General features: G+C 34.0%; 1 protein-coding gene across 4 annotated transcripts in view; it reads right to left on the bottom strand.

Annotated features, from left to right (window-relative positions):
• LOC103572714 (protein AF-10) overlaps positions 1-14,530 on the bottom strand; it is an 86,204-nt gene that overhangs the window by 19,925 nt on the left and 51,749 nt on the right. For 2 of the 4 annotated variants that reach the window (XM_014443270.2, XM_014443272.2), the window contains exons 10-11: positions 526-678; positions 158-422 (exon numbers count right to left, since the gene is read on the bottom strand). In XM_014443270.2, coding sequence (XP_014298756.1) covers positions 158-422; positions 526-678 — 418 coding nt within the window. Of the gene's footprint in view, positions 1-157; positions 423-525; positions 679-1,831; positions 1,885-14,530 lie in introns of those variants that run through there. The other 2 variants (XM_014443273.2, XM_053740322.1) reach the window with 2 other exon arrangements.

Genomic DNA, 14,530 nt, shown 5'->3' with positions numbered 1-14,530 from the left:
AGTTAATAGTAATCTTGAACTTTATTGATGTATTAGTTAATTATGTTAGAAACATTTAATAGCTCTATCGTATTCAAGTTTGACAGGCTCGCAGACAACATAAAGTTTTAAGTTCAACCTATACTGACGATTGTCTCTTTTTGGAAACATACATTACCTTATGGACGGACTTGGTTGTGGAGCTACCATCTGTCCTCTATGTGTATATTGTGAAACTGATACTACTGCAGGTGATGATGAATCCGATGATAATCCATTTTCTAGTATTATTGAATGTCCAGTCGAATTCGAATGTGGTAAATAAATATTATTCACTCGAGAATCTCGATTAATTCTTGATATTGACGAAGTTACTCCAACCGCCATATCTGAGTGTGGACTATTCTGATGTGACTGGCTTCCCACTGAATAAATATTATTCACTGTATAAGGATCAAAAATTCTGTATTGTTTTATTAAAAACACAAACTATTTTATGAATGTGTTATAGCAAAAATATTATTGTAGTAAAGAATGTTATCTTACATGAATGCGTATTTGGTTGAGTAGTAAGAGGTATAGCTAATCGAGCATTAACTGCAAGTAAATGATCTCTCCGCTGTAAAAGACTGTTCACATGTTCTTCCAATCGTAGATTTTCAGCTCTTAGCTGATGTAAACATGAAAGAAGTGATGCGACTGGAATAGAATTTGAAAATAAATTTGTCATGACTATTATTTATAAAACTTAATGTAGATATTTATTGATAGAACAGTATTAAAGTCAATTATCCGTAATCCTGTGAATTAAATTCGGGTATAAATGGAAATTTCAATGTTAATTTTATCTACCTCAAAAACGACTACTTTAAATTTAGCTGTTCAATGTTTTGTAAATTTTGAAAAAAAGAAAAATATGATAGCCAAAAGTTGAAATCTCAAATAAAAATTTCCTTTAAGAAAATATTCTCAAACCTTAATATCCATTTTGAAAAAAGTAGGGGAGAGTGGGGTCAATTGAACCAAAAATACTTTGACATTTTTTTTTATATGAATAAAAACAAAAAGATATTTTTTTTTTTTTTGACGAAATTAAAATTCATTATATAGACTATCATTTCTCGTAAGCACATAACTTGACAAATGATAAAAATTTTCAATAAATACGAAATTGTACAACTGCATCAAATGGTTCAATCGTCCCCTTTGCGGGGGCAATTGAACCACTAGTCGGGGACAATTGAACCAAGAGTATTAGAACCACAAATGAATGACTTTAATGAATAATTTACTATTCATTACAGCTTAAAACTAAAATTACAACACTTCTAATAATATTTATTATTTTATATAACATTATATGTTAAAACAATCACTTTAAAAACTTCTGTCAATATAATTATTTTTTTTCTTGGTTAGTTTAGCTTGTTTTCACATTCTGTCAAGATGCGCGCGCATGTCTGATGCTCACAGTGTGATTCGTGTGGTTCAACCGTCCCCGAGAGTACTGGTTCAATTGACCCCATATGATTTTATTGAAATAATTAGTTTAAAAAAAAAATATTCAAGAACTATTTTACTAGAAGTAAAGTTTGAAATTTATGACTAATATATGTAAGAAACTATTACAAAAAAATTTTTAAGATTACATTTGAAAATTGAAAAATTATTAAACAATTTGTCAAGAGCTGAAAAACAAAGTTCAGATGCCTAAAAACACAAAAACTTGAATTTTTTAAAAGTAAATCATCATATTGGTTCAAAATTTTCGTCAGACTGAGGTTTAGTGTATTTAAATATAATTCCATGAGGACGACTTATTTTTATATTTTTTTCGATTTTTTAAGCTTACTGGTTCAATTGCCCCGTGGTTCAATTGACCCCACTCTCCCCTACTACAATCATCTGAAAAAACACAACAAAGAAATTTTTTTAAAGTAACTTTTTGAAGGCTTGAATTTTGTAAAAAATAATCGTATGGAGATAAGATAAATGCTATTCGGTAGCTGAAATATAAGTAGGTTTCTCACTAAAATAACTTAAAATCCTATAAGTCAATTAAGATGATCGTTAAATGGAAAGTAGAAGAGGCCCATTGAAGCTTATTCTATCGGCTTTGAATTTGTTTTCACGAAAATAAGCTTAGTCGTTCTACTTAGAAATGATATAAGACTAAATGCAAATCACGTTTCTCGTTGATTTCAAAATTTCAAATTGCTAACAATACTCAATTTTTGTAATTTTTTAACTTGATTAAGATCATCGCCCAAAGGATGAGTATGAAGGTGCTCCGTTTGAAATAAATATTTTTTTTTTCGTTCCCCGTCGAAAATCTTGTTCTACATGTAAAAATAAAAATTCAGTACAAGTTCGAGCTCTTAATATCAATTTTCAGTACTGGAAAACGTCGATGGAGTTTTCCCATGCTAAAAGCATACAAATCTCGACTCTTTTCTTTTCTCTCTGAAAATTCCTGTGTGTGCTTAGCGGTCTGTTCAACTACAGTCCGCGTGGGGGGCTTCTAAAGTCTGATTTCTTATTAAATTGGTGGTTTTTTGTTATTTACTTGTAAACGGTTGACTATCAGAAAAAAAAGTATAGTACATTTCTTTTGAAAAATTTAGTCTTCTACAGAAAGTTCATGTAAATTGAATCTCTAAAATCAATATTTAATGAACTAATCCCCAATAAACAAATGCCCTATAATAAGGTGCAGGGTGTCGGATAGCGGAAAGGTCAGGCACTTTAAGTTACGATTAAATGATCGTTTCGATTTAAAAAATAATAATTATCATATATTGAACAAACAACAGAATAAATTGATCAATATCACAAAACTTGCTTACACTCTCGATAATTATTAATACCACTCAATACAGTTATACTTGTACTTGACCTCCGTATCGAATTTATCGATTGCATACCCAGGCTACAAAATTCAGATTGACGACATCAAAATAAAAGCCTATGTTATTTTCCTGACACACACTCATACAATGGTACGCCTTAACGGAATACTTGACCAATGCCGTCAGAGTACGAAACACGGCAAAGGCTCAACTGTCGTTAGGGATAAGGCACAGATAATCCACAGTTCTTCGACTCATACCAGATAAAATAAAATAATATACAATAAATTTGAATTCAATAACTCGTCCAAATCACTACCATTTAGTAATCACACGTAATTGATCAAATAATCTTCGTTAACTAAAAAACCAATAATGAACTTCACTAGCTCAACAAGAACAAAACTCTTTCACAGGGATACCACCAAAACACGTTGATCAAATCCTTGCCAAGGCTTCAGCTAGTTCCATTATTTAATGGACTCGTATTATTCTTAACAATTCGCACTTACTGCTCGCGATTCAATCGTTCTTTTGTAAAATCAAAACTGTCCAAAATACGGCTGTTACTTCGACGTCCAAAACATCCCTTTTTGTCAATCCATCTGTTGGATCGATTGCCCGATCGAATTCGAAATTTCGATCGTAGATGGCACTGGAATTATTCCCACAGAATAAATATTGAGTCTTTTGAACTTATTTCAAACCACGGGTCGGCGTTGAAGACTCCCATGTTACAATGTCTATATATATGTATGTACAGATGGGTGTTTAAAAAAAAAAAAATTTTTTTTCTTATGGTCTCAAGAGTTAGTTTCAAGTTGAAAGAAAACATCCTCCCAAAATAGCAACTCGAAATCTCAATCCAACTAAGAGCTCAACAAATATTCATTTTCCCATATAAATTGCATGTAAAAAAAATTTTTTTTCGTTTTTTGAAAATAAAAGTATTAAAAAATTTTTTTTTTCCAAAAATCAAAAGACACATTTTGGAAAAAAATTAAATTCTCTACAAAAAAGTATGACAGCTTTTTTTTCGTAGTACTGGCAGAAACGAAGTTATGAAGCTTTAATACTATATTAAATAGTATAACTTTATGGTTTTATTATATTGAACAATTTTTTCACAGAAAAGCCCTGGGACGATAATAATATCGAATCGGCCCAAGAAAGGAATCGGGCTCATAACTTCAGGAAATATTCGTACCCATGAAATACTTCGATATAGCAAGTTTCAGATTTTTATCTATTACCGCGTCTGAATAAATCAAATAATACTGAAAATTAGTAAAAATTGTTATTCTCTGCATCTTGTTAATCGAATGATCTAGAAACCGGATATGTTTTGGAGCATGATGGTAGCGTTTTGGAAAAAAAATTAAGAGCGATATTTGTTCGTAAGAACCTAAAAAAAACGTGATTTTATTCTTAATTTTTATTTTTGAGCGTGTTACGATAATCGTAAAAATGAGACTATTTTTCTTAAATTCCCCATTAAATTTCCGACGAAATTATGAGTTTGGGAAATTTTTTTTAAGGGTACCACATATCGAAAGAAAATAAAAATCGATTTTTTGCGCAAAAATCGATTTTTTTTCATGATTAACTTCTAAAATGATAAAATACAAAGCTTTTGTGAATATTGTACTGGTAAAAACAATGAAATAAATTCAGAACGCTCATATATAAGTAATTGTTTACATATAATGAACTATATTTATTATTGTAATCTTTAATTCTAACTATAATAACTAAATCTGTATCAAATACCATTGTTTACATAATTTAACTTGTTTTCAGATAATTTATACTTTCCCGCTCAACTTTCAGTTCATTCAGAAACCATGAGATGGCACTGTAATTCGAAACTGGTAACACTGTTGTTTGTTTTCATGAAAACCCACTATTTCTGCCGATAACCTCAAAATTACGTACTGTTGACATTCTAATCAAAAACTGGTCGTGCCTTTATTTGCAGTCAATAGATCATTTTATCTGGTTATATTCTTATTCAAGTGAAAATATGTCGACACCTAGAGAAAATAATTCAAAGTGTTGCATTTGTTCAAAATTCATAAAAAAAAACGAGAGGAATTCCGAACCATATACAATCTGATGAAGATGTTGAAGATTTTTCAACGATTTTTGATCATCCCATTGTAGTTGGTGATATTTTATGTTTTAATTGTCGTTCCAAAAATTACAAGAAACCGAGACTTGATGAGGATCAGGATACAGAATTGAAGGATCAATTACCTTCTAATTCGAGTAGATTATTTATCATCATTTAATTTAGAGTTTGTATGTGATGATGATACAGAAGAATGTGTTGAAGTAGAAATTAAAAGAACAGTTGCAACTCATAGATACTGTTATGTGTGTGTTCTGTTTCAAACCGGAATATGGTAGTTGTCCCTCAAGATGCCCGTATGCAATGCTTTATTAAAAAAAGAATTTTTATTCCGGATGGAAATCGATGTTGCAGCGATCATCTCATGAAAAAGCGTTTCTATGCTGAATTTTTACAGATGTTTCATTGATTATAAACCAAATACAATCGGATGGAGTGGAGTATCAAGATATAGCTGCAAATGTGCTAATGGACTGAGGACAATTGGTTGTTGTTCACACGTAGCTGCAACAATTTTTTATCTGGCGAACGGCCGACATCTGGCTAAAATCCCGAGACCAGGAGCAATACTCAATACTTTATTCAATAAAGACAATGTCACTACTGTAATTGATGAAGATAGCGACGAGGACTGGTTATGAGTTCATATGATTTAGATTTAATTAAAATATTTTTCCATAGTTTATAATTAGATATTATTATTGACGTTATTGAATAAAGAACAATTACTTTTATATGAGCGTTCTGAATTTATTTCGTTATTTTTACCAGTACAATATTCACAAAAGCTTTGTATTTTATCATTTTAGAAGTTAATCATGAAAAAAAAATCGATTTTTGAGCAAAAAATCGATTTTTATTTTTTTTTTCGATACGTGGTACCCTTAACAAAATTTCCCAAGTTCATTATTTCGTCGGAAATTTAATGGGGAATTTAAGAAAAATAGTCTCATATTTTTATGATTATCGTAACACACTTAAAAATCAAAATTAAGAATAAAACCTCGTTTTTTTTTAGGTTCTTACGGACAAATATGGCTCTTATTTTTTTTTCCAAAACGCTACCATCATGCCCAAAACATATCCGGTTACTAGATCATTCGATTAACAAGACGCAGAGAATAACAATTTTTACTAATTTTCAGTATTATTTGATTTATTCAGACGTGGTAGTAGATAAAAATCTGAAACTTGCTGTATCGAAGGATTTCATGGGTATGAATATTTCCTGAAGTTATGAGCCTGATTCCTTTCTGGGGCCGATTCGGTATACTTATCGTCCCAGGGCCTTTAGGTTTTCTGGTTTGAGCTAATACCACCTGTGAATTTTTGTTTGAACACGTAAAAAAAATGTTCCTTACTTTCAAAACAGAACCTTTTGTTTTTAATTTAAAAACACAGAAAGAAAAGTGTTGATTCTTAAAAAAAAAAAATAGATTTTTCTACAGAAATTAATACAGAAAATAAGTAAGATCTCAAGAATCTTTTTAAAAAAGGTGACTGATTATATATAATGTATATATTCACCGTATAAACATGTACATGCAATAAAATCCGGAAATCATCATTAAAACTGTGTATACTTTATGTTTTTAAATTCACGATTGTTTCAAGCTCAATAACTTTTTTTCTGTTAGTTGTACGAAGAAAACACTTACAAGAAAGGCATCCCAAGTGTCCCTTGCTTCTCTTAGCGGGAAGTTAGAAATCTTATCAAAAAAGCAGCTCGAAATCTCAATCATGCTAAGAGCTCAACGAATATTCATTTTCTCGTTTGAATAACATGTGAAAAAAATTTATTTTTGTTTTTTAAAAATGAAAGCATTAAAAAAATTTTTTTTTTAAATCAAAGTACATAGTCTTGTAGAAAATTTAATTCTCTACAAAAAAGTTTCTAACAAGGAAGGTATCCCAAGTGTCCCTCTCCGATTCCGATAATACTGATATGTTGCTCTTCGTCGAAATCTAAGGAACAGGTATTTTTTTTAGCTGCAGAAAAACATTTTTATGGAGTGAAACCATCCCTCAAAGTTTAGGCTCCGAAGGGATGTTTTTCAAGTTTTGCATATTTGCAGTTTGAATAATTGAATAGCACCAACGGCATCATTTTCGGGGTGAAAATAATAAAAAGTGCCATTGGTGTTATAATAAAAACATAAATAGAACAAAAGTAATAAGGGTTAAAATTTACAAAACTTTTATTAAAAAAAAAAAAAAAAAAAAAAACAATCCAATTGATTTTAACGAAACAAATGGTGACCGGAAGAGAAAAAAAAAGTAGAGAATACGTTTTATTGGGTTTTTCCGAAAAATCAAGTTTAGGGGGTGAACAACCCCTAAGTCCATCTACATACTAATATATATATATATGCATATATATATTAGGTGGTCTTTTAAAATTAAATTTTCGTAGGCGCCGCATAAAAAGCTTCTTTTTAGTAAAAAAATACGTGGGGAATTAAGTTTTTTTTTTTTTTTAAGTAAAAAAAACACGTGCTGAAGGACGATCAAAGTTCATTTTTCGATACAATCGCGGTTTTTTTCAGATATCTCATGAAATATGCAGATTAGAGGAAAAACTCATAGGAACAATTTTGTAGGAATTTAAATTCTTGACAAAAAAAGTCATCTTCATTTTTTTTTTATGAAATGTGTATTTATAAAGATATTTCAAAAAAACTTTTTTTTAAATCTGATGAATTGAGCGTGTTAAGGATTACAAATTTTGAAAATAACATTTTTCTACGTATATAGAAACAGTAACAAGTATTAATAATTGATATGTTACGAAGTTGTCTATATTTAAAAAAAACGTTATTTTTACCATTTGTCATCCTTAAAATGCCCAATTGATAAGATCTAAAAAAGTTTTTTTTCGAATATCTTCATAAATACACGTTTTAAAAAAAAAAATTTATGACCTTTTTTGTAAAGAATTAAATTTCCTATAAATTTAGTCCTATAGTTTTTTCCTCTAATCTGCATATTTCATAAGATATTTTAAATAAAACCGCGATTCTATCGAAAAATGAACTTTGATCATCCTTCGACACGTGTTCTTTTTACTTAAAACGAAAAAACTAAATTCCCCACATATATTTTCACTCAAAAGAAGCTTTTTATGGGGCGCCTGAGAAAATTTAATTTTTAACGACCACCCTAATATATTTCTATATAAATAAAATCAAAGAGGTCTGCAGTTGTGCGCGCATCACTGAAAAACTACTGAATAGATTTCAATTAAGTTTTCAGAGTTTCATTCTCTAGACACTTGGCCCTTAACAAAAAAAAATATAGCGATAAATTCATCTATATAAAAAAATGATAGAGGTCTGCAGTTGTGTGCGCATCACGGAAAAACTACTGAATAGATTTCAATCAAGTTTTCAGAGTTTCATTCTCTAGACACTTGGCCCTTATCAAAAAAAAAAATAATTATTGCGATATCTTTATTTAATACTAGCTGTGAACGCCCGTTTCGTTGGGTTATTTTCTGGTGGTGCTGTTATTCATATGTTGAATTTTTCAGACTGCTCTGAAATTTCAAAAATGATTCTGATAAGTTCTAAAATATTCGAATATCGAACATCACTTCAAATTAATTCTGAACGGTCTAAACTAGTTTTCGAACGGGTTGTTCCGATTATTTTCATGTAATTTACGACTTTGAAATACAATTTTTAATTTTTATAACATTTTCCAAATTTTTACAACAATACAGAGCATCTAACATTCATGAAATAATTTTTGTCATTTAACGTATTTACATATATATATATATATATATATATATATATATATATATATATATATATATATATATATATATATTCGAATTTTCTAGAATGTTATATCATTTCCAGAACCTTGCAAACACAAAAAAAAATGTTGACTCGAAACCTACTAATTTTTATTATGCTATCGACCAAATTTTAAACAGGAAGTAAAGCATCCAAAAATGTATTATGCTCTTGTAAAAAATTATTATGCCGCATCACAATTATTATAATATGTAAAAGTCATTGTTATTCGTAGTAAATATTATGATACAGCATAATACTTTTCCTTATGAGCATAATAATTTTTTGGATGCTTCAGTTCCTGTTTCAAGTTTGGTCAACAGTATAATATAAATTAGTAAGTTTTGAGCCAGCATTTTTCTCCGTGAAACATTCTAGACTAATTACAATCATTTTTATGAGATTTGAATCAACTAATTATAATTTGGAGCTTTCGAATGATTCTCCATATATTCGCAACAATCTAGAACATTCTAGACTAATTAGAATGAATTTCGAGGGATTTAAATCAACTAAGTGTGATTTGGAGTATTCTAGATATGTTTAGAAATTTTTAGAACAATCTAGAACATTCTAGACTCTTCGGAATCAATGTCAAGTAATTTGAGTCAACGAAGTTCAATTTGGAGTATTCCAGATGTGTATCAAAATTTGTAGAACAATCTAAAACGTTCTAGACTCATTAAAATTAATGTCAAGTGATTTAAATCAACTTAGTTCATTTTCGAGCATTTCAGATGTGTCTAGAAATTTTTATATCAACCGAGAACATTCTTGACTAATTAAAATCAATCTTACGTAATTTAAATCAACTACATTGATTTTTGAGCATTCCAGATTGATTAGAATTGATTTTCGAATAATTTAGAAAATTAACTTATATTTTAGAACTGAGATTTTAAGATTATTCCCAAAATGTCTAGATTATTTTTGAAATTCCTAGAACAATCTAGAAAATTCTCAACCTATCATAGACACATTTTCAAAGTTCATCTTCTTTCAACCCCTATATCTTCCACACCCTTATAGTTATCACTCGCAACCACCCCTTGCACCATGGGAGACTTATAACTACTACCACATACGAATACTATTCGATCGCGATGATTAATTTCGTCTGCAAATCGTACTATAGGCACAAACACCTCCTTTTTTATAATATATATGTAAGAGAATTCATATTAGTAAAACAATTTATTGCCCGTGAAGGGGGCGGGATCTGCTTGTGTATATATATGTAGCGTTGCTACAGTAATTACGATCGATTGGTTTCGGCAATCTACGCCGAACATCGATTTTTCTTATTCCGTTTCTGCCTCATTCGTAGAGACACATTGTCATATACCGCTGGACTGCATACACGCATCCAAGCACTTTTCTTTTTCCGTATACTTACTTTTATTGTATTAAGTATGTTAGTTAAATAAAACATTTATTTAACATTATTAGTTGGTTTGAATAATTTATTTTAATATAAATAATTTTTACCCTTAACCGCTAAATTGGTGACCCCAACGTGATCCCTTTTTAAGGGAAGCGTCGAACATGTGCATTATACAGTGCAAAAATTCCGCGAGTTCTCGAATCGTTTTGCCGCGAATATTTCGTCGCGTTGCCGATTAATCGGCGATACCATGATTTTTTTATCCACAGGTAATTTTGTGTAAGTTTATTTTTGAGTTAATTAGTGCAGTAATTTTTTATTATTGTGCAGTTATTATCTTTTATCACCGCTGGTTCATTGCTGGGCATCTTATGGACGTTATGCCGCATCAGTGTTAATTCGAGGGATCATTTGTGCAAATCGAGTTGTAATAAAAGTGTCCGCGATCTGTTTAAAAAAATTACAATTTATTTCTCGCGCAGTGTCGTGTACAATTTTCTTTCCGTCGCCGGAAATACCATTGAGGATTAGGCCGATCCACCGGCTATACATTCCTGAGCCGCGCGTCATCGATAATCTTTCGGTAGCACAGTACCAGATTACAGACATTGTTGACGGGTGATGTCAGGCTCTGAAACCGACAGTGACAAGAAAATTAAACCTGAATCATCAGACGAAGACACGTTAAAATCAAGTTTATGAACTTCTTCGTCGTTCACGTCAGTAAAAGTAAAAATGGAAGTAAATTTTAAAGCTCCACAGTTCAGCACGGAGAACCCGAGGCTTTGGTTCGCGCAAATCGAATCATAATTTTCAACGCACGAGGTCGTGACAGAGCGATCGAAATTTGACCTCGTGGTGCCCTTACTGGAGACTCGGATCGCCACCGAAGTCCAAAATATTATCCTGGAACCACCAACAACCAAACCATATTCTGAACTCAAGGCAGCGCTCATTAAGTGTTTCTCAAGGTCAGAAGAAGCTCGGATCACTCAACTGTTAGATCGCGAACGGTTGGGAGATCGCACGCCGTCTCAACATTTACGACACTTGAGAACGCTCGTTTCAGGGATCGACGACGCCATCATCAAGGCGCACTAGTTATCTCATCTTACCGATGAAGTCAAAATCTGCCTAGCAGCGTTTACCGACTCGGCGCTCGATAAACTCGCCGAATCCGCCGATCGCATGTGCGAACGTCTGTCTCCCAATCCGCAAGTCGCCGCTACCTCATCAGCAGCGGTTGACCAAAGTGAAATTGCCGCATTACGCAAGGAAGTAACGCAGCTCACCGCAGCGATGAAGAAATTCGGAAATTTCAATTCACGATCAAGATCCCAAAGCAACTCACGCTCACGGGTATCCAAGAAAAACGGTCTGTGCTGGTATCATCGGAAGCACGGAAAAAACGCTCGATCATGCGTACCAGGATGTAAATGGCAGAGAAACGCCAGCGAGAATCAGTAGAGGCAGCCTATGATTCTCAATCGATTTCATGCCGCTTGTTCATTGAAGATCAAGTCACTGGAACGGAATACCTCGCCGGCTCTGACTCCGATCTATCCTTTTTTCTTCGCGGTATGTTGAAGTCGAATTCGACGCTCATAAGCTATCAATTGTACGCGGCCAACGGTACCATAAGTCAAACCTATGAATGAAACACACAGTAAACCTTGGATTACGCCGTGACTTTATTTCAGATTTTATAATCGCTGACGTCACTAAACCAATAATAGGTGCAGACTTTCTAAGTCATTTCGACTTGCTAGTCGACCTAAAGCGTAAATACCTACGTGATGACATCTCCGGTTTATCAGTACCTGGAAATTCCCATAGCACACCAGCCGAGATAAGTAGTAAAGCCGTCGAGAGCAATTCCGCATTCATGCAACTGTTGCGAGAGTTTGCCGATATAACGCAACCAGACGCATTACACGCAAGCAAGAAGAAGTGCGCGACCGCACACCACATCCGAACAACGCCCGGACCACCAGTATCATGCAGGGCTAGACGCTTGGCTCCAGACAAATTAAAAATAGCGCAGAGTTCCGGAATATGATCAAGCAGGGCATCTGCAGACCGTCCAACAGCGCCTGGGCTTCGCCACTTCATCTAGCGCAAAAAAAATCCGAAAAATGGAGACCGTGTGGCGATTATCGCCCACTTAACGACCGCACGATAATCGATAAGTATTCCCTGCGATATCTCGACGATTTTAGTGCATCTCTGCATGGTAAAAATATTTTTTCAGTCGTTGACTTCGCAAAAACATTTTTACCGATACCCGTCGCACCTAAGGACGTGCCGAAAACGGCGATCATTACGCCTTTCGGCCTGTTCGAATTTTTATACATGACATTCGGACTCAAGAACGCTGCTCAGACGTTCCAGCGATTTATCGATCACTCGTGACCTCGACTTCGTCTTCCCATATATTGACGACATATTAATCGCTTCAAAAGACGAAAAAGAGTATATGGAGCATCTTCGAGGTTTATTTCAGCGTATCCACGAAAATGGACTGGTCATCAACGTACCGATGCCAAATCGGTCAAGCCGAAGTCAAATTCCTCGGCTATCTCGTCACAAAGAACGGACTTAAGCCGTTACCCGAGAAAGTCGAAGCCATCGTCAGCCTCGAGACTCCAACAACTGTAAAAGCCCTCCGTAGATTCCTTGGCACCGTAAATTTCTACAGAAAGTTCATAAAGAATGCTGCAGTAATTTTAGCACCACTGGATAAAATATTGGAGGGACCAAAAGTCAAAGGCTCACATCCAGTTACCTGGAACGACGAACTCCACGAATCTTTCACGTCAGTCAAACACGCCCTCGCTGACGCTACCTTGTTGTTACACCCGAAAATTGATGCAGACTGGGCAATATTTACTGACGCATCCGACATCGGAATTGGAACCGTCTTACAACAGAAAATCGACAACGAATGACAACCATTAGGATTCTTCAGTGGAAAAGTTTCTCCGTCGATTCAAAAACTGTCGACATACGACCGTGAGCTGAACGTCATCTACAAGGCGGTTAAATACTTCCGGTATGTCTTTGAAGGTCGGCACGTTATAATCTTTACGGACCATAAGCCGCTCCAACACGCCTATAAACAGCGCACCGAAAGCGCATCACCTTGGCAGTTTCTCACCCGGGTATAAAAGGATCAGTAAAACTAGTTTCGAAACGTTACGTCTGGCCATCAGTTAACCAAGATTGCCGTGAATGGGCAAAATCTTGCATTAAGTGCCAGAGAAATAAAATTCAAAGACATGTGTCATCACCAATCACCAGTTTTGAACCACCAACTGAGCGGTTTGAGCATATTCACATCAATCTTGTCTCTTTAAAACCGTCTAGAGGCTTCAACCAATGCCTGACCATAATTGACTGATTTACTAGGTTTCCGGAGGCCTTTCCGCTATCCGATGGAACTGCAGAAACAATAGCTCACGCATTATTGCTGCATTGGATTTCACGCCACGGAGTGCCCAAATGAATAACTTCGGACCGAAACCCACAATTCGAATCATCTTTATTCCAATCATTACTGAAGCTCTTCGGAATCAAACACTTACACACTACTCCCTACTATCCACAAGCCAATGGCCTTGTCGAACGATGACACCGCCAGCTGAAATCAGCGTTCCTATGTCACCAAGAGTCATGGTATGACACTTTACCAGCCGTCTTGCTCGGCTTACGCGCAGCGTGGAAAGAAGACATCAAAACGATACCGGCTGAATTAGTATATGGTGAGCCTATTCGATTACCTGGGGAGTTACTTACTCTCTCTAACAAAATTTCACCCCACGATATCGTCAATACCTTAAAACGCCATTTTAATTCATTAGCACCGGCCGAAATGTCGCGTCACGGCAAACACTCTGTTTTCTGTTTCAAGAACCTTAGTACCTGCTCACATGTATTGGTACGCAATGACCAAGTTCGACCGTCGTTTTCGCCACCATACGAAGGACCATATCGTGTGATAAGTTGACATGACAAATACTTCGTCGTTGAATTCTGTCGAAAACCAACGGCAAATTCAGTGGACAGACTGAAGCCGGTTTATGAAGCTAATTCAGCCAGCACAAGCATGACGACGTTAAACTCCCTAGATACAACCGTTAACACAACGATCGCGACTCACAAACGCCGAGTCCGATTTAACATTTACAATTTACGCGATTTATCTTTTTTTTTTTTTTATGTATAAAAGTTTTTTTACAAATTAAGAATTCACCACTGTATTATACTCACTCATTTACTTATTTATTTATTCATATCATTTGTAAATACTCCATTATGTTAAAAAAAAAGAAAACAAAAAAACAAAGGGAGTTATGTAACGTTGCTACAGTAATTACGACCGATTGGT

Source organism: Microplitis demolitor, chromosome 1, assembly GCF_026212275.2.
Source record: "Microplitis demolitor isolate Queensland-Clemson2020A chromosome 1, iyMicDemo2.1a, whole genome shotgun sequence".
In the NCBI taxonomy this organism is placed as follows: domain Eukaryota; kingdom Metazoa; phylum Arthropoda; class Insecta; order Hymenoptera; family Braconidae; genus Microplitis; species Microplitis demolitor.
This window is presented reverse-complemented; position numbering and strand designations above follow the sequence as displayed.